The 19,596-nt window shown below is 44.0% G+C and overlaps 1 protein-coding gene across 2 annotated transcripts; it reads right to left on the bottom strand.

Moving 5' to 3' along the window:
- Window positions 1-547: 547 nt before the first annotated feature.
- Window positions 548-18,534, bottom strand: LOC141800348 (multiple epidermal growth factor-like domains protein 8). Of its 2 annotated transcripts, none has more exons than XM_074682805.1 (44): window positions 18,088-18,534; window positions 17,240-17,429; window positions 16,970-17,133; window positions 16,667-16,876; window positions 16,349-16,529; window positions 15,973-16,061; window positions 15,536-15,749; window positions 15,246-15,429; window positions 14,805-14,950; window positions 14,597-14,707; window positions 14,130-14,281; window positions 13,913-14,014; window positions 13,627-13,774; window positions 13,134-13,297; window positions 12,555-12,758; window positions 12,203-12,400; window positions 11,794-12,042; window positions 11,514-11,632; window positions 11,082-11,213; window positions 10,735-10,848; window positions 10,468-10,551; window positions 10,017-10,256; window positions 9,724-9,908; window positions 9,390-9,603; window positions 9,021-9,261; window positions 8,770-8,902; window positions 8,313-8,563; window positions 8,111-8,221; window positions 7,906-8,024; window positions 7,580-7,817; window positions 7,312-7,483; window positions 7,021-7,184; window positions 6,755-6,890; window positions 6,427-6,658; window positions 6,226-6,352; window positions 5,918-6,128; window positions 5,422-5,636; window positions 5,134-5,329; window positions 4,859-5,027; window positions 4,576-4,768; window positions 4,316-4,486; window positions 4,053-4,183; window positions 3,779-3,911; window positions 548-3,683 (listed from the first exon to the last, which is right to left on the bottom strand). In XM_074682805.1, exons 1-44 carry the CDS (start codon window positions 18,109-18,111, stop codon window positions 2,187-2,189), a joined length of 8,658 nt encoding a protein of 2,885 aa, XP_074538906.1. In that variant the 5' UTR covers window positions 18,112-18,534; the 3' UTR covers window positions 548-2,186. The 2 variants fall into 2 exon arrangements, with proteins under 2 accessions (XP_074538906.1, XP_074538907.1); XM_074682806.1 differs by having other exon boundaries at window positions 14,130-14,278.
- Window positions 18,535-19,596: the final 1,062 nt, after the last annotated feature.

Raw genomic sequence — 19,596 nt, 5'->3', positions numbered from 1 at the left:
CCCTAAGTTCTGTTCTTCTAACTTCTGTGCATAAAAGTCATTGGAGTACAATTACCATTGTCCAGCTTTTTTGGTGTGATAAAAAAACGCAATGTGGTAGCCTGAACAATGTACAGAATGTGATATTCGGACTTTGTTAACGTGGATATTTGCCTTGTACATATCTACTTGTAACAATACTTACACCAACCCTTTCTCAAATTGCAATATTTTAAATGAGTGTTATTCAATATTAATTATAAACCATCAAAATAAAATGTCAAAGAACAACTGTTTTCACATTTGGCCCCTGATACGTGTTTTATAAAAGACAAGTTCAAAAGGAGGACTAAGCATCAAACATGTTTTCAAAAACCTGAGGTTTATCTAACTGGAAGTTACAATTATTCACAATCCTGTCCACAAACATAAATTAATTTCATGTCATAAAGTCCATACTTAATGATAGTGTCATCTGAAGCCTTCAATACCAATTCAATCCATTTTATATACATAATATTATCAGTGCAGTCAGATTTTCTACCCTGTACAAAAACACACTCACACACATGTTCCACAGACTTTATTTCAGCCAACTTGAGTCAGAGAATCTTGACAATCTTCTTTTTAACACTGTTCCCTTCTTTAAAAACAAGAAAAAAAACACAACAGTTATGTACAAAAATAAAGTATGTTAAAAAAAACAGACATAGATACAAGACAGAAAACTGTTTAATGCTTATTTGTGGATGACTGTTATAAATAGTGACAGTATTTATTTGAGCTTAAGATTTAGTTGACTTTTAGTTTTTGTTTTAAAACCTGTAATGGTTTTGTTTATCTGATGAAAAGCCAGTAGCATGGTTCTGAGTTCATCCATGGCGCTGTGCGCTAACTGAGGCTGGACGAGTTCCCGTCTTAGTGTTTTACATGAAAAATGGGGCTCAATGCCTCCATGCAGTGCAAAAAGAAGAAACAACAAAAAATTAAACACATCATCAACAGTGAACAAGATATTCAGTCTCATAACAAATAATAATGATGTCAAGTCTTCCCACGTCTCTCACCAGGAGAACTTCCAAATGTAACTTTCCAACTAGCAACATTTCTTTACTGTATTTTCTTCCATGTCTAATTTTTCTTGATCAAGCTATGATTGACTAATACAGTCATCTAAGCAGGCATGGTGCCTGTAAAGCAGTCCAGCAATACTAGCCAAACACAGATGCACATTTTTTCCAACAAAATGTGATGAAATGTTTCGATAGGACACAAACTCTTTCATTCTTCATGGACCTGCTGCAGTTCATAATATGATAGGGTCAGAAACTAACGATTTTATCCTTCATCTTTTCTTCAATAAAACAATTCATAAAAGACGATGTAACATATGCTGTTGTAACTGTGTTCTCCAGGATCTGTATCACACATACCCATCAACACACGTTTTAAGTGTAAGCCAGCTGACTCACAGACAAGGCAAGAAGTGAAGGCAGATGAGCAGATAAACAAACAACAGAGCAGGTGAACGAGTCTGTTTAACAGAAACATGTAGCTAAAAAAAGCCTGCCATATACTGAGATACCATTATAAATTACTCATATCGACTATGATATATAAAAAAACATCTCACAAGCATCTTTGACTTTTTTTCCTGCACTGAGCTGACAATCAAAATCTTGCACATTGAGCCTACTGAAGTCTTTTGTTCTTAACGGCAATTTTGATTGTCACTTTTTTGGGGTACAAAGCACATGTTGGTTCTAAAGAGAGCGGATGCACCTTTTCTAACACCTTTGTTGGTCAATAAGAAGGATTCTAGCAACAGCCCAGCTTCAGTGTCGTACAAGAGCATCTATCTAGTGTGCTCATACCTCTGTAGTGATTGCAGACCGGTTGCAACATTGCTTTGTTGACACGTATAGCAGTTGTAGTGCATTCCAGAGACAGCTGGCTTGGTCATGTGAAGCACTGAAATACAGTATAGCAATGCATTATACAATAAAAGACACATAATAATTCATAATACAGTGTATGTACAACTCTGTTCAAAATGCTCACGTTAACTGGCTCTGTCATAACTCTCTTTCTGGTTTTATTTTTTTCTTTCAAAAATTACTTTATTATTTTTCACAAACTTTAAAGGTTTAAACCATCTTTTTAAACTGTTTTATCCCTGCCTTCTTTAAATGTATATCTTTGCTTTCCTACATAGCCATAGTGGTCAGATGTTGGTTTCCTAAAAGCCCCTTACGCCCTGCACCAACCCCAGGGTGCCCTCCTCCATTCCCATGGCCACAGTACTCTTGAAGGTTCTGACGCAAAGTAACCAAAGCAGAACCAAGACAGGCACGATTTGGGGCCAAAACACCCCCAGGTAACTGAAAGAGGACAGTCGCCACCCCAGCCATGCCGTCGTCTGTGGGCTCCAGAGTGATGGGCCCGACCTTAAAAGTGGAATAAGAAAAGCCCATGAGCTGAGAGAGGAAGGGGTCGGACCGGCAAAAGTGCTGGTAACCGCTGTAGGTGGATGGGTGATGATGGTGTGAGGCTTGGGTGCCAGCTGTGGTGCTGGCATAGTGATGGGTGTTAAGGTAGTGCAGCGGAAGGTGCTGCCCTCCATTGCCCCCTCCACCCAGGGCAAGATGATGATGGTGGTGGGCTGTGGGTCCTGAGCCTGGGTCATGTTTGTAGGAGACAGCTCCTGCCCTGCCCCTCTGGCCCACCACCACTCCTAACTTGCCCGTACGGGCATGAGCAAGTGATACAGTGCTGCCCCCCACCCCTCCCCCAGCTGAGGGCAGGTAGATGAGCTGAGGCTCCTCCGGCTCAAGGTAAATGGTGAGTTTAGCAAAGGGCCTTGACGCCATCTTTGTCATCTCCTGGATGTGGCGACGCTGCTCTCGTCGGAAGTCCAAGAACTGCTTGACCTTCCAGAGGAGGACACAAACAGACAGGAAGAGGAAAAAGCAGGAAAAGAAAACAGAGAAGAAGACAAACAGGTCGATGTGGGCTTGGTCCTGTCGCAAAAATAGTAAGCCTTGGGACTCTCCTTGTTTTACATCTGTTCCCACCCCTCTCAGTGCGATGTAGAAGCGGCTGGATTTCAAGGAGTGAACCTCGTGGGGGAAGGTGATGACCACACGATCTCTTACAGCTCGAACGATCAGCACCGTCTGCGGCTTCCACACAGTGATGTAGGTGATAAGTCCCTCTGCTCGTTCCTCTCTGATTTCTCTCTCTGCTCCTGGAGCCTTGGCTTGAAGCTGCAGTGGATTGTGGGAAAGGACAGGACCTCCAAGACTGGATGAAGAATTGGCAAACACCTTAATGGGGGAAGGAGCTGAATCTTTTTCTGTGCCCGTTGTTGTCCCTCGAGTCGCTGATTCCTCCTCTATCTTGATGGTGTGTATCCCTGTGAACCGGTCCACATCCACAATGAAGGTGTCATGAGAGTTGGACACATACACCTCCACCTCCCCAAAAGTTACATCAATAGTGACACGTATGTCCACGTTTGTGAACTTCGGCTGGGCAGCGAAAAAAACAGTGCGCCCCTTGGGAAGGTTACGAATGGTGGGATCATGGAAGCAGTTTGTCTGTGACGTGGGGTCGAAGCAGCACTCAGTGTCCACGTTGAACTGACGGTAGCATTGTCTCCCATTCACAGGTGTGCCATTGAAGGAGTCTTTGCACTTTGCACACTAAATAGAGAATCACAGCAATTAAAATTCAAGAAAAACAAAGTCATATTTTAAAGTCATACAAATGTTTGTGATAACATCTAGCATGTGTATACCTGCTGTCTGTAGCAGTCTTTCCTGTCACTCTGAGGGCTGCTGAGGCAGGAGGACGTCTCTGTGTTGTTTTGGCAAGGGCAGCCTGTACCATCATGTTCATTACATGTGTCTGCATGACCATTACACTGACACCTGCATTGAAGAGGAGAAAAAACAAACTTAGAAGAGGAGGAGATTTTCATTTTTAGCTGAAAAAGAACCAAAATGTCTCAGAAATGTGGTTATTATGGACAACTATTACATCAGACAAGGAATGCGCCAAACATTACTTACTTCTCACATTTTCCCTGCAACAGGAAGTAGCCACTGAGGCAACTCTCACACTTGTCCCCTACACTGTTGTTCTGGCAGTTCACACACACAGCATTCTCTTCTGTAGGACCCTCGGACACCCAGTCCTGAATCTGGAAGAGAAGAAGAGAGTTGGAGCCCTTGAAAAGAGTTAAGCACCAGAATATTCAAAAAGAAAAAACACTCCTGGTGTTTCTGTTATCACATATAACCAGAGGTAGGCCACAATAAAAGCAGACACTCACGGTGCTGGGGTCCAGAGGGAAGAGCCTTGGGTTCTCAAGGGCTTTTTTATGTTCATCTCGGGATAAACACACACCACTGTTTCCCCTGCAAAAATCTCGACACGGACGACAAGTGCCGCCCCCTTTTGCAGAGCCTACAAACAGTGGCTTACACTTCTCACAGTGTTTGCCCTGGAGATAAGAGCCAGAATAAATCATCATCACAGGTAAAGGAAAACAAGTTTTTACAGCATGTGCATTTTCTTACTACAAGCACTTACGATAGTGTTATTGTGGCACTCGAGACACACATCAGGTTTGCTAACACCAGCGCAGTTGCTGTGTTTGTTGCAGCTGCACTGAGAGGAGCAGTTATCTCCAACAAATCCAAAGTGACACCGGCAAACTCCAGGAGACATGCACGTCCCGTTCACACAGCCCTGTGCGCACACTGGCTCGCACTGACCAGAGACACTACAGGAGAAAACAGGAGGATGTATTACTCAATTTTTCATTTACAGTGCTAATTCTGCCAAAGGCTCAAACACTGACTCCTGATCTTACCTGCTGAGTATGTAACCATGTTTGCAGGTGCAGTGGTATCCCTGAGACAGGTCGTGGCAATCTTGTGTGCTGTTGCAGTGGTGATGACCATTTGCACATTCATCTTCTTCTGGGCAGTGGAGGAAGGACCAGCTGCTGTTTCTCAGGGGACAAACACCTTCGCTCACACCTGGGGAACAAGAGTGGGAGATAGTGAGTGAATCAGAAAAGTATGAAGTGAGCGAAATTAAGCAAAAAATACAACGTTTTAACAGTGAACTTGAGATATTTCTCACCATCAAGTCCTCCCTGGAGGCAGCGTCCAGCCCCATTTCCACCCCGAGCAGCACACCAGCCACACTGAGGTCTGGCAATGCACTGGGAGCACTGGGTGAGCTGGGAGCACTGAGGAGAGCAAGAGTCTCCCCCAGAGAGCAGGCGACCACACTGACCCGCCTCACATCGCAGGGGCATGAATGAGGGGCTCATGCACTAGAAGATTGGCAACGAGGTTAGCTATTTAAACTAGAATCAGTTAAATAACTCAAAAGTAGTCTGTGTAGTTTGAGAAAAGGCAGTGTTACCTGCTGCAGAGCCATGCTCCACACACAGTGCTGCCAGCCCCCATCAGAGCCTCGGGAGCCCAGACAAAGGCTGCAGTTATGAAGGCTGTGACAAGGTGGAGGGCATGGCATTGGGGGAGAAGACTCCACCTGCATGGGGGAGACGTTAAGGAGGGCGTAGCTGAAACATGTCCAGTCATAGGTGGGGTTCACACTGAGGATGCGCCGTGTTTCACCTAAAAAAGACAAAACACAGTGAATCTTAATCACAAGAACAGCTTACTCATCTATGATATCAGAATATAATAGAGTAGAACAAAAAGTACTTTATTTATCCCTAAGTGGAAATTCAGGAGTCAGAGCAGCAACCAAATAAAATAAAATTATAAATAAATAATGCTAAAAAATATTATACTCAAAATAAATATACACCTGGCATTCTCTAACATATTTTCATATGAGCTGGAAGTTTACAATAAAGAAAGGAAAGGAAATCTGACATTCCTGTTGTTAGTACCTGTGCGTTTGAACTGGCGTGTCCACATGCATTTTCCAGAAGCAGTACACTTGGGGCAGTCAGAAGCCTCACAGCTGGTCTCAGTGCAGTTGCTGGACAAAAATATTTCTCTCTGGTTGATCCTGCAGTCGTGCTCAGATGTACAGCTTACAGAACTGCTGATACAGGCACCTTCCGGACAGTTTGTGCACCACTTACACTGCAGAGCCGGCTAGGAAATGCATGGAATAAAAGGTTTTAGTTGACAGACAGTGGCAGGTTTACTCCAAGATACTTTTTGTGTTACGAGTCGGGATATTGTATGTCACCTGTGATGAAGTGGAGAATGTTTTAGGGTGTCTGGCGAGGCATTCACTGCAGGTCTTCAGTCTGCGACACTGATCGGGCTGACGAGGGGTTGGGGAGCAAAGAAACTGGCCAGTGAAGCAGCCCATTCTAAAGGAGAGAGATGGATACATTTAGTACTGTAACTGCATGGTGCTAACAATTTAATTCGGCCAATAAATTACCTCTCAGCAGTGTCAGAGGAAGCACAGGTCCCCCTACACCAGAGGCAGCTGCCTGTGGTGGCGTTGCAGGGCTCCGGTGTTTGCATCAGGGCACAGGGGTCAGAGGGCACAGACAGGGTTAGGAGTCTACCCAGCGTGACACCATTGAAGCCCCCTGACAGAAAGAGACGGCCCTCCCAACTTGTCATGGCAAGAGACACGGAACGGTTTACTGGGTCTCCCACAGCTGAGACTAAAGGAAAAGACAGGGGAATCTTGTCAGCTAAGTAGAGTTGTTTGTCATCACGTGACCATAAATTAATCTGCTGAAAGATGTGAAGACACTCACCAGGCTGTATCCAGGTGTTACAGTTGATCTGGTACAGAGAAACTGAGTTACTGTAGTCCTCTGCTTCAGTCCTCCCCCCAATAATGACCATGGTGTCTTTGATTAGGGCTGCAGCATGGAAGAAACGAGACAGGGGCTGTGCAGCAAAGACATTGCAGAAAGAAAAGGTGAGTTAACTTCTTTGCAAAGCTTTAAGAGACATGCTTTTCAAATGAAACCTACAGGCCTGTAAAATGGGTGGGAACTAGATCAAGTGAAACTCTTACCTTATTACCCTGTGAGGGGACCAGCAGAGACCAGGTAAGGTTGGGATAGTACAGACTATAGAGCTCTCCTGAGGGCTCCACAGTCTCCACGTGAAAGCGATACCCTCCGAAAACATAGATGGCGTCAGTCTGCTCATGGTAAACTGCCGAGTGACCATATAAACCTGAGGGAACATTACAGGGACATGTCAAAAATGACAAATTGACTTCTCTGCAACTGTCTTTGTGTCATTTGTTCAAAATGTTCATTAAGTAGTCCTGCGACTCTACATCCTGATATTATTAAAGAACCTGTAGGTGGTGTGCCAGTATGAGGAGCTATGGTCCAGTTTCCAGTGTGAGGGCTGAACTCCATCAGGTGGTGGTTGAAGCCGTTGTCTGGAGAGTAACCTCCAATCAGCAACACAGAGGAGTCTCTGCGTACAGTTAGAGTGTGGCCCGCCACTGGGGGCAGCAGTGAGTTCTGTCAGTGAAGGAAAAGTATTTAGTCAGGGAAAAAAATTTAATAACCTCTGCTCTTATTTTTCTTGATTTACTCATTGATCGGTTGAGTTCTTACCTTGTGTTCTCTCCAGACTAAGCTGCTGAGATTGAGACTCCAGGTATCCATGGCAACACCATTTTGAGTCACCCCACCCACCACCAACATGAAGCTGTGGCTTGCTGCGAGGCCTCCAGAGCCGGATTCATGACTGGTCAGCAGTGCAGCAGCGTGGTGATAGCGAGCGTCTGGAGTGGAGCCCTCTTCCACAGAGCTGGTTAGCATCTGCGTCCAACGGTGCTCTGCCACAGAATACCTGACCCAACCAGGGGCAAAATGCATTATTTTGTATTTAAGGAAGGAGCATGCAATATTAAGTTGCCTAAAATGCTACATTGCTCTACCTGTAGACATTTCCCAGAATTCCCTCTGCCAGAGAGAGTCCTCCATACATCCAGAGGTAGCCCTGTGGTCCAGACACCAGAGTGTGGCCCATCCTGTGGAGGAACCTGTGGGCCTGGTTCTGTGGAGCAGCAGTGATTATGTGATTTCTTGAAATGATTTAACTGAATCTTTTGTCTAATGCTTTGTTTTGTGTTCGGCTCTCACCACAGTCAACTGTGTATCAAGCAGTGTTTCCCACACTAGGTTGTTAGAATCCCGAGGAACAGAGCAGTCAGAGCCAGCCCAGCTGTCAGTGCACACACACACTCCCAGAGACTGATACAGACAAAGACATCGGTTAGCAAAATAAGAAAAAATGTGTCCCACCTACTTTTTTTGTAATGTAATGTATACAGCCATCTCTTACTATATTACAAGCTCCTCTTCCTTCTGCAATCCCACAGTCCTGAGGGCACAGAGGTCGGTCGCAGTGTGGCCCAGCGTATCCCTGAGGGCACTGACAGAGGCCACCTTGGCACTGGGCTCCACCTGGACACACAGGTGACCCATCTTCACCTTCATCTGAGCTGTAGCGACACTGCCGCACCCAGAAAGATGCATTGAAGCCTTGGGGTTCGTTTGAGCTGACATTGGCCTCAAAGTAGACAGAGATCACACCTGGTAATAAAAAAACAACAACATATCTATTTAGTACAAATAGCACTATGTATGGTATAATTTGAGTGCATCATACGATCAAAGAAACAAAACATTTAAGGGTTATATTTCACACTGCTAATTAGTTAGTTAATTTGGTTTAAGGTGTACGGTGGTCTGGTGTACTTAGGTGTATAGTGACCACTCACTAACTTATCAATGGATACCTGAAGTGGCCTCCACTGTGATAGGCTGAGTCCTTGTGGTGCCACAAAATGCCCCAATCAGGTTGTGATCTGAATGTACAACGCCATTACCCAGGAAGCGAGGAAGACCGTCAAATACGTAGACATAGGAGCTCTGCAAAACAAAACAGCAGAGATCAAATACAGATAGAGACACGGTGAAAAATACCGTTAGGATACATGATTATCTACATTCAACCTTGTAAATAGAGCCTGGTCAAGTTTGTACTCACTTTACAATGTGTGTGTGAGTCTGGGTGAAGAGTTAAGGCGATAGGTGGACACAGATGCCTAGGCAGGCAAGGTGCAAGATTCTCAGTCACAGAGAGGACCCACAGACAATGAGAAATTCCTCCTTTCCCTTCTGTGCCACTTCTCCATCCGAGAGAAGAAGAGAGGGGAATGGCAGAATTGGAGGTGGAGGAGAGCAGCACTGAACGGCCCTGACACTGCCGGTAGCATGTACCATTGTTCCTGATAAGAAGAGAGGGACAGAAAAGTGATAATTAAAAAATAAACAAAAATAAATCATGTGTTTTTTTTTCACTGTGATTACTAACTTTAAAAAAATGCATTGTTTTTCAAAATGTAAATCTCTTTACCTTGGGTCCCCATAATAACCAGGCAGGCAGGACTCGCAGTGTGGTCCATGAGTGTTGTGGGTGCAGTAGCACTGGCCGGTCTGATTGTGACAGTATCCCCGCAGAGGGTCGCCATGGCCATTACACTCACATTGCACACAGCCACCGCCACCAGACAAGGCTGACCCAAAGCTTCCTGGCCGACAGTGCTCACAGTGGGGCCCTGTGGTCCAGTCTGAAAAACAAAAGAACATCAGGAGAGGAAATGAATTTGTTTGAATCCACTTTCTTGGGCTTGTGCAGTTGATTAAATGTGAAGATGTTATTGAAAAAAGCTGTGTTTGTTAAGTCTCACCCTGGCATTCATCACAGATCCCTGGTGCTGTAATACAAGTGGAATGGAAGTTGCAGCCGCAGTCCACATCACATTCAACACCACTGAGAACTAAAGTAGCAGGGTCAGACGTCCATCCAAGAGAGCATTCACACTCAAACCGTGGGCTGCCACTGCACTGGCCCTCACGACACTCGTTGTAACACCTGTTGAAGGGGGGAGGACAATACAAAAGGGTCAACACGTCAAGTTTAAGAAAAACTCAGTTTGATAGCCACAAAAAGAGTCAGACATGGATCAGCAGAGACTCTTACGTCTGGTTGCAGTGCTGTGTGCCGTCTCCTGTGTATCCCCTCTCACAGTGGCACTCATACGATGTGGGAGTATTAATGCAGGTGGCGTAGTCGTGACAGTGGTGGAGACCCAGCCTGCATTCCTCTACATCAGGGCAGGTGGGGTAGGACCAGATGGCATCTTGCTCTCCATCTTCCAAGTGTTCGATCTCCATCTCCATGTCCAGGGGTCTGGGAGGGGCTGAAGTCTGAGGTTCAGGGCTGAGAGAGCAAGACAAGAGGAGATAAGTACATACAGGTATAAAATCCCATTGTATTATGGCTCTATTCAGAAGCTCTGTTTTAGTCAGCCACTAAGTTATTAGGTTTTCTAGGAAACATGAAATGTAAATAGGAAAATGTGGCCAGAACCAAATTTTTGTACAGAATTGAACAATCATCATGTAACAGAGCACAACAAGACACTTCTTACTTAGCAGCCCGAGCTTCAGCAACAGCAACACTACAGTTATAAACCAAAGGGTCATCCATTCCTGCCCAGTCTCCCCTCAAACATCTGAAAAGAAAAGGAGTACAAGTTGAGCAAACCAATTCTGAAAACCCGTTGAAACTCATGACTTTTATTAACTTAACTTTTATTGATCACGTATTGGTTATTTGCTTCACCATAATGTTGTCGCTATGGTAACTTTCTTTGTTTGTTGTGTGAAAAGAAGAGTTGGACAAGCGCCATACTTACTTTCCAATTGTGGGATTGTTGTAGTCACCACACCAACCACACTGGAACGTTCTCAAGCAGTCTGTGCATGTGTTTAAAGCTGAACATTGTTTACATTGAGGGACCGAATGAACGCTGGAGGAGTGAAGAGTAACAGGAAAATAAGATTATTCATCAAAGGTGTATTTCAACTCACTAATGAACAGATTGTCTTTATAATGTAATCTGTACTTAAGTTCAAATAATATATGCATTACTGTATGTGATCACCAAAATTAACAGAAAACTAGGTACAAGCAAAAATGTCAGAGTTATCATAGCTTCCAATTATAAAATGTAGGGAAGGCTTAAAAACCTCTGTATTTTACCTGTCATACCAGTCCCTGCACTCTCCATAGGGGTATTTTGTGAGGTAGGCAGCGAAATAGAAACAGGCCTGGGCTGATTCACACCATGCACACTGGCTGGAGTTGGAGAGGCATTCACCACATGTCTTCCTCCTGAAAAAGATAACAAGATGATTGAATCGAGGGGGACACTGAGAGTGAGTTGTAGCTATTCAAAAATGGTATTTTTGTATAAAAGTTACACAGTGATCAGCCATAACTATAAACAGGTGAAGTGAGTTACAATGGTCATCACTTTGCAGTGGCACCTGTTTGTGCACATGGAGCAAAGGTCTGTACATTTTTATCCACACTCCACTGCAATTTTTTTTGTGCTGCAAAGCTTTATACATACAAAATATTAGGCAGGGAGTCTTGATGTTATGACTAATCATTGTAGCTTTTCCAACTCACTGATTGCAGACTTTAGGGCATCCTCTTGGATCACGAATGGAACCATCTAGTTTTCCTCGTCGACTGCACTGGTAGTCTCCTTTCTTGCTGGAGTTAATCTGCCACTCACAATAAGGGTCCTGTTGGCCAGAGTTAGCTTTGCATTACTACTCTAAAATCTGGTTTATGGAGGTCATCATCAGTTATCAGTTAAACCTTGATCCCTCTTAGACACAATAAAAACAGACTGCTTCTTATACTAGTGAAATATTAATATATATTATAATTCAGAGTGATGTACCTGAGTGCAGGCAGAGCAGTCTCTGTATTCTTCACACAAGGTGCAGTGCTGCGGTGCCAACAGCAGATGGCGCTGACCTTCCTCCTTCTCTACTTCAGGGCAGGGCTCAAGGTCTGGGCTGTCACGCAGCAGGCAGCGGGACAAAGACGGGCACCAGCCGCAAGACTGGTCAGACAGACAGGCCAAACAAGACATGTACCCTGAGCAGGAACCTGAGCGGTAGGGCTCCAGAAACAAGAAGGAGATCTCCTGAAATGAAAGCAAATTATGGGGAAAGAAAAGAGGGTATGAGGTCAGCTGGTTTGTTCCACTGAATGAGACTCATTGTGTAGAAAAATGACAGAAATGCAAAAGAATAAACCTCTTTTCTTTTGTGGAGAAGCACGGGTTTAAAAATCACAGTACTTACACTCCCTCCGGGCAATGTTCTGTTCCAGATCAGGGCCATTTCGCTGGTCTGTCCAGAGCCTGAGTTGTTGAGGTAACCCTCAGCCTGAACAAGATAATGGTTCCCTCTGGTCAGGTTAGAGAACAGTTTACTCCCATCTGACCGAGACAGCAGCTTCAACTCCTTCTCCTGCTGGGCTGCCCAACGACCCACCACCTCCTGCTCGGTTAGACAGCAGATAAAATGTAGAAGAGTATTTTAAATACAGTTTGCCTTTATATATATTTCACAAAAGAGTTTATGTATCCAGTTTATTTTTCAACCACTGACTGGATAAAAAATAAACTGAATGGTTCATATGCCTTTCCCTCACCAGCTGGCTTGAATTGGGTCCAGTAGCCATTCGAGCCTCAAAGTGGAGCCTCTGGATACGAGCCCACATCGAGACAGTGTCTGTGGGAGGGGGTGCAGGCGGAGGGGCTCCCCACAGTGGGTGGATAAAGCCCCTGAACTGTAAAGCTACATCCATTTCCGTAGTTGGGCTCAAGATGATGGTGGTGCTGCGGAGGATGGTAACCTGGTGAAAGGAGTGAGGAGGATGGAGGATAGTGGAGGGTGGAGACACATCAACAAAAGCACTATTCTCTACAAATTTGCTCCACAGCGATTCACAGACTTTTCAAAAAGGATTCTTCTCTATGAGCATACTCAAAAACAGACAGTGAGGAAAGAACAGAAAAAGAGACATGAGCTAAGGTGTCTGGGTGTTAGAAAGCCAGGAGCACAAAGTAGAAAAAAACAAGAAAAGAAACAAACACATAAGTGAACTTGGGGAACTAGATTGAATTTTAAAGCAATGCTGGAGGAAGGAAGGAGGGATAAGTATTAGTGGAGAGGGGAGTAAATGAAACCACAGCTGGTACAGTTAGCACTTAAGATTTGGACTCCGTACCTTGTCAGGCTGGGAGTCGTTGCGGGGGTGCTGGAAGGTGAGCAGGTGCAGTCCCGGGACATAGTTCTCGGTGCGACAGGAGTGGAGGGAGGTTAGGAAAAGGGTACGCTCCCCCCACCAGCCGTACGCCCCTGAGATCTGGTCCACACGGCACGCACTTCGCTCTGTGAGACCGAGAGGGAGAGGTCAGCACAAAAGGAACACACCTGACCTCTTAAAATCTCATCATACAGCAGCCTGATCTGGGACTCCTGTGTGCGTGCTCCAAAAGAGTGCGACCACATGACCTCATTGCACTAAAAAAGCTGTGATTGGGCAGGCAAGTCAAATCATCGTCTGAGTAACTTGCCCAATCTCAGCTGGGTGCAATCAAGCCAGTGTTCTCCGTTTTTGAAACACGCCACACAGGAGTCAAATCCCTCCCATGTCAGCACCCAACATGTCCTTTTTAACCCTTCTCTTCTGCCCTCCTTCCTCCCTCCCTGGGTCTCACCTGACACAGGTAGGCAGGACTCATTCTGAACACACCAACCAAACTCCCCTGGAGCACGGGCAAGCGAAGCTGGGGTGCCACTGAACACCAGACATGACTGGCAATCAGAGAGGAAGCGAGCCAGGCCCAGGCAACCAGTACTGCCACACTGAGGAAATACAACAAAAGGTTATTAATTCTAACATTACCTAACAAATGTCCCCACAGACAGATCAGAGGTAGTATATGACAGAATACGAAATACATAATGAGTGAACAACCAAAGACATGGGAGTTAAAAAGTTACCGGATTAGTGGGCTGGTACTCTCGACAGCGACCTTCACACCAGCTGCACTCTGGATTCTTAAGGCACATACTTTCATCAAGTGCCTCAGCACAAACAGCATCCTGGTAAAAACAAACAGATACAAAATAAAAGTTCAAGAGCTCTGATCTTTCATCTTCTCTCAAACAGAGCATAGATAAATCTGCCACTCCTCCCTGTTATGAAACTTTCACTCACCCTGTCGCCTTGATCACTACTGACAAAAAGTGGTACTTTGTACGCCACCAAGTCTCCACGAGCAACACCGCTATAACCACCAGCAACCAGCAGCACTCGTCCCTCCATCACAGCAGCAACATGTGAATAACGGCCTCGCACAGTATCTCCTCCTAGAGCAAAAATAAAGTTTTATCAGCCCAGGTGCTGCTGAAGTGAAAATAAAATAACTGAATGGATGAAAGTTGGAGTGTGAGAGTTGAAGTGTGGTATGCACTGATGATACTAATCTTAAGTGTGAAAACATTGGTCCAGATTGTCTTTCCGGTCTGTATTACAAAATCTTTGAGTAAGCACATGCTAATAACTGCTTTACAATCAGTTATATACCAGTCATTCATTTTCTGAATACAAGTCATATACTCCTATTTAATGCCACATTGTTAACTATTCCTAAACAGTGTGAATACTGGCTGAATAAAACTTACTGAGTGACCATCTCTCCCCTCCAGACACCCATTGGTGACAGCCCAGATGGTAAAAGAAGATTTCTTCATCGTAGCACTTCTCCTCTTGGTAATGAATATGGACATTCCCCCCTATTAGGGACACACAGGCAGGAATCAGATTAATACACACAGAACAGCGCGGGGTTGATTACATCAAATGATAATTTCTTTATTTCCTCATGCTTACCATAGACCACCATGTAGTTGCCAATCACAGTGGCTGTGTGAAAAGCTCTCTCTCTGGGACCTGTTGCTGGGAAACGAGAACGAAAGGAAGTCCAAAACCGCCTGTCCACATGGAACACGTCTGTGTTGTTCACCCGCACACTAAACCTTAAAAAGCATAAGAGTGAAAGTATTTTTAACATCCAGATAGATTTCTTACTATTTTCTACCTCTGCTGATACCTTCACAGAGGTAATTTAAGTGTTTTCTTTCAAGAAGCATTGTTTATGTGACATTCCAAGTGAGCACAAAAAAGGCAGAAATATTAATTCGGCAACACCGAAAAATTCAAAAGCATAAAGGACGGATTTAACTCCCATTTTTAACAATGACATAAAAACAAGTGTGTGGAAAAATGTGCATAACTTGTAGTGAGTATGCTCCCGTGTGAGATAGTGTGTACCTGGCAGTGGTTGGACGGTGGCCACCATAGACCAGCAGAGTCCTGGATGGACTGTGAAACACCATCGAGTGTCCTGCGGTGGCTGGGGGCTTCCCACCAGTTGGCTGAACAGTCTCCCAGCGTCCAGAGCCGTGCAGGCCAAACCGATACAGAGAGGAGGAAAACATATCCTCCTCTGTGCGACCTGGCCACCACGAAGAGAAAGAAAATAAAGAAGCTGCATGAGCACAACTTATTGTTTTAGAAATGACTCTTGATGATGCAAACCCAGGATATAGTGTGTACCCTACCTCCAAAAACATAGAGGTAATTGTCCACAACAGCTGCAGCATGATTGGCCAGTTTAGGAGCACCGTGTGAATTGGAAAAGCCGAGCTGTTGCCAGTCATCACGAAGTGGCCGGTACATCCAGACATCACTTGCGAGGGAGCCATTTGCCAGCTCTCCTCCAAAGAGAACCATGTTACCCATCCACTCAACAGCAGTGTGGGAGTGACGCGCCACCTGACAATACCAAAGAGGAAAACCAGAGGATGAAAAGCAAAACAATGACAGAAGTACTTCTAATATTGTTGACTTTGTTTACATGAACACAAAAAGAAGATTTTTGCATACTCAGTTAACCTGATAAATATTAGAAAAAGACGTAATTGTTTTTTAAGCAATGATTGGTAATTTGTGTGTATGTGCATGTGTACTCTAGTTAGCATTTATTCAAACCACTCACGGGAGAATGACCATAAGACCTGCTATCCCATTGGTTGGATGTGAAGTTATATTTGATCAAGTCGCCAAGAGCTCTGTTCAGGTCAAACCCTGGAAAAAGTAAAGTCATTTACATACACTGATTTGATTAATCATTGAAAACACTCTCAGACAAAAGTAAAGACTAAGGTGAAAAAGGGGACAACAGCTTCAGCTAACTCCCAGATGTTTAGTCAATACTTGGCCCTTTCACATAAACTAAGTAATAAACAGTGTCAGAAGCCACAATAATGAAGATATACTTAAAAAGGAATATTGATCATTTAAAAAGATAATGAGTTATATACAACATCATTTAAACAGATATATGCAGAGCATACAGATTTTGTCCCTCTTACCGCCAAACAAGTACATGGCTCCAGCAGAGGACAGGTACACACCAGCAGAACCTGTCCTTGGAGGTGTGTAAGGGTTTTCTTCACTCACACGCCACCACTGCCCAGCCCCACTGTCATCATGGAAACTAAGCTGGCAGCTATGACCTAAAAAGCCAGGGTTGCACTGGCAACGTTCTCCTTTCTGAAGTGAAACACAGAGAATTAAATACTTGAATTTGTATCATAATTTTAGAAGCTGCACATCATATTTGTTTTTAAGTAAGGATGAGTGGCCATTTGGCTGTTTGTAATGCGATTATTTGACCTCCCCACTCTTACCTTGTCACATTGGCCATTTACTGCACAGGCCTGGGAGCAAAGAGGGGTTGTACAAGCTGCTCCTCCCCAACCCTGATGACAGTGGCACTTTAATGTAGAAGGATCACAGCGGCCATGCCCACCACAGGCTCCAGGGCACAAAGAGAAGGTGTAGGTAGCATTGAAGCCCAGCAGGTTGTAATTAGCATCACTGAAGAGATGGAGCAGCATCTGAAATAAGAATGTTTAATAACAGACATAAAGTTATGAAGTTTCATAGTTAGACTGTTTTAGAGTTTCTCTCATCTCATTCCAGTTGGTTACCTTTCCAGACTTGGCCTCGATAGGTTGAGGCAGAGTGTTTCCACTCAGACTAGCCAGGAGAGGGCTCTGATAGGAGTCTCCATCATATACAAACAGGTAGTCATAGGTGCACTCTGTGTCCATGAAGGTGAAATTTAAGACAATGCGATGACTGTTGTTGGGAGCTAGAGGATAAGAAAATGAGTGGGAATAAGAAAATGAAAAGTTAAACATTTAGGTATGCACATTTTAATGTTTCCTGAACTATAACAGTATTTTAGCTCAGTATACCTTTGATTAGCCACTCGCAGTTCCCATTAACCGAGTAGTTTCCTGGCCCATCTGTGACGTACCCTGGTGGTCCCCTTAACACCTGCCTATGGCCCTTGCAGTCCCCTGCCCGACACACAGGTGACCCAGCCAACAACAGGACCACCAGGATAGCGGAGACAGGGAGCGGGGAGGCCATCACTGGCAAAGCCTGGATGATGTGAAGCAAAACGTGAGAAAGAATCATCTAGTTAGACAAATTGCCATCATAGATATGTAACAGAATTATTCTGCAAAGGACGACAACCCGAGCAATCAGTCAAGATCCTGATAGACCACACAAAAAAGATCTATGCCCATCGGATATTGAGGATTATTTCTCTGGGAAGCCAAGGGTCAAACTGTTTCATGTAGCCCATGATTCCCTCTATAGGTAGTGATATATCTCTACACAGACAGATCTCTCACAAGATTTTGGTTTTAACGCCAGGTTTGCTGCAAATCCCCTTAAACAGTAGAATTAAATAGATTTTCAGTCGCCAATGCAACCTTTAACAGCTTGATGTTAGCGTTATATGCAGACATCTGCGTACCAGTCACCTAAAAATGTAAATAGTATTACACCGTGAATTTGAAAAATAAAGTGTTGAGCAAAAGCACTGCTAATAAATCAGCATGTCTTTAATTAGAAGCATATCATACAAATAATCATATCTAGGAAGCGTACTAGCATCTAAAAGCAGGGGTCTCCGCAGGCTATCAAAACAAAGCTAATGTTAAGGGTTGCTAAGCTAGCCTGGCTAACAGAATACCGTTAACAGCCAGAGGCCGTTAGCTGGCTAGTTCACAATTTGCACAGTCGTACTCACCAGTTTCCGTCTCTTTGGCCCCATGACAATTTACATTTTCGATGACCCCTCAAAGCTAGCTACCACATGAGCTAACTAAATGTCTACGAGTGCTAAGACTGACAGCTAGCTGAACTAGCTCGTCGCAGCTGGTTCAGGGTCCCTGCAGCCCTGGATGGGGCTACCACACTGCAGTGCTAGGCTAGCCTCTTCGATAGCTAACAGTTGCGGCTCAGACGGATCCAGATGCGCAATCGTGAGCAGCTGCAAATTCAACCAATTCAAGTCATTATTTCCTGTACTTCATCGTTCCGTGACCACAGAATCATGATACAAGTCTCGCCCATTACATTGCTTGGAGAAGCGACTGACTAATGGCGGAACAAGTCACAGCATCGAGCCGATCGCAGCAGCCCATTCTCGGGACAGATGTCCGTTGTTTTGGTGTTTATGGCAGGCTAGCACAACCAGTGGTTGGCAACACAAAAGACAGCGCCGCAAGTGATATAACCCACCACTGCCATCCAGTGGAGAGAAAAAAAACGTTTTAACATCTGGATAGAGCATTGGACAGTCTACGGTACAGAGTCAACTTGGAACTTATTTGTTATCAAATCCAAATAAGTCAAAGTAAGATTCTTGACTTCAGATCAGTTAGTGACATCGATTTTATGCAAGCTAAACAGATGTACACCAAACTGTGACAACAATTTTTTTTTGTGGATCTGTTATTCCATTGTGCCTATTATTGAGGGAACGTCTTTACACTAACTCCCCTATACTGTTCAGACAAATATACTTATATAATAAAGATGGTGCTTTGAATGAAGCAAATGCTTTATTTATTTAGCCATGAAGTGTAGTAATTTTAGATTTGTAAAGCAATTTACTGTTTTATGCTTCATGTTTTCTTTTGGGTTGCTCTGTTGTGGCTTTAAATGACTAAAAGCAACAACAAAAATCTTTATTTATTTCAGGCTTGTTTCTTTAAAAACCCACATTTTGGCCTGTCTGAAACACATCATTGTCACCAACACCTTTGAGACTTCCAAGGCCCTTCACAACCCAGCAGTCTCTGAAACTGACCTTAAGCTACAGCAATAAAGAAGAGAGCAGGTGGTTTCTGAAGCACAGTAAGAGTAGATCTCCTTCCAAGAAAAACTAGTAAATTTCAGCATTTTAGCCATAGATGTTTAACGACATGGAGCATAATTTCCCTCTCTGTCAAGAAAAACCTTAAAATAGTCACATACATAGAATAAATACATATATGCAGCAAAAAGATTTATTTTTAACAGTTATATTTCTTTTTCCTTTCTATAACCAATGCAGATCATTATTAGGCTTGTAGGTGGCTGTTGTATGCCTAATAGCTGTCCAACAGATGAAGATCATCATTATTTCATCTCCTAAATGGTAATTTAAAAAGGAAACAAATCATGAACAAAAATGGCTAGTCATAAAAGTAAATAAATATTGAAAAGCAAAAAAGAATTCTGGGGGAACATATTTACCAAATATCTTGCTTCT

The sequence above is a fragment of the Halichoeres trimaculatus genome, unplaced genomic scaffold, assembly GCF_033239565.1.
Source record: "Halichoeres trimaculatus isolate MK-OKI-2021-1 unplaced genomic scaffold, fHalTri1.1 fHalTri1_scaffold_12, whole genome shotgun sequence".
Classification (NCBI taxonomy): Eukaryota; Metazoa; Chordata; class Actinopteri; order Labriformes; family Labridae; genus Halichoeres; species Halichoeres trimaculatus.
Note: the sequence above shows the minus strand (reverse complement) of the source record. Positions and strands in the feature narration are given on the sequence as shown.

Excerpts from the sequence above, each read along its gene's own strand:
- LOC141800348 (XM_074682805.1), bottom strand. The coding sequence starts at position 18,111 with ATGGGGCCAAAGAGACGGAAACTG. Across the intron at positions 10,849-11,081 it reads TGCAGGGACTGGTATGACAG|CGTTCATTCGGTCCCTCAAT; the intron begins GTAAAATACAGA and ends TCACTCCTCCAG. Across the intron at positions 3,684-3,778 it reads AAGACTGCTACAGACAGCAG|TGTGCAAAGTGCAAAGACTC; the intron begins GTATACACATGC and ends TTCTCTATTTAG.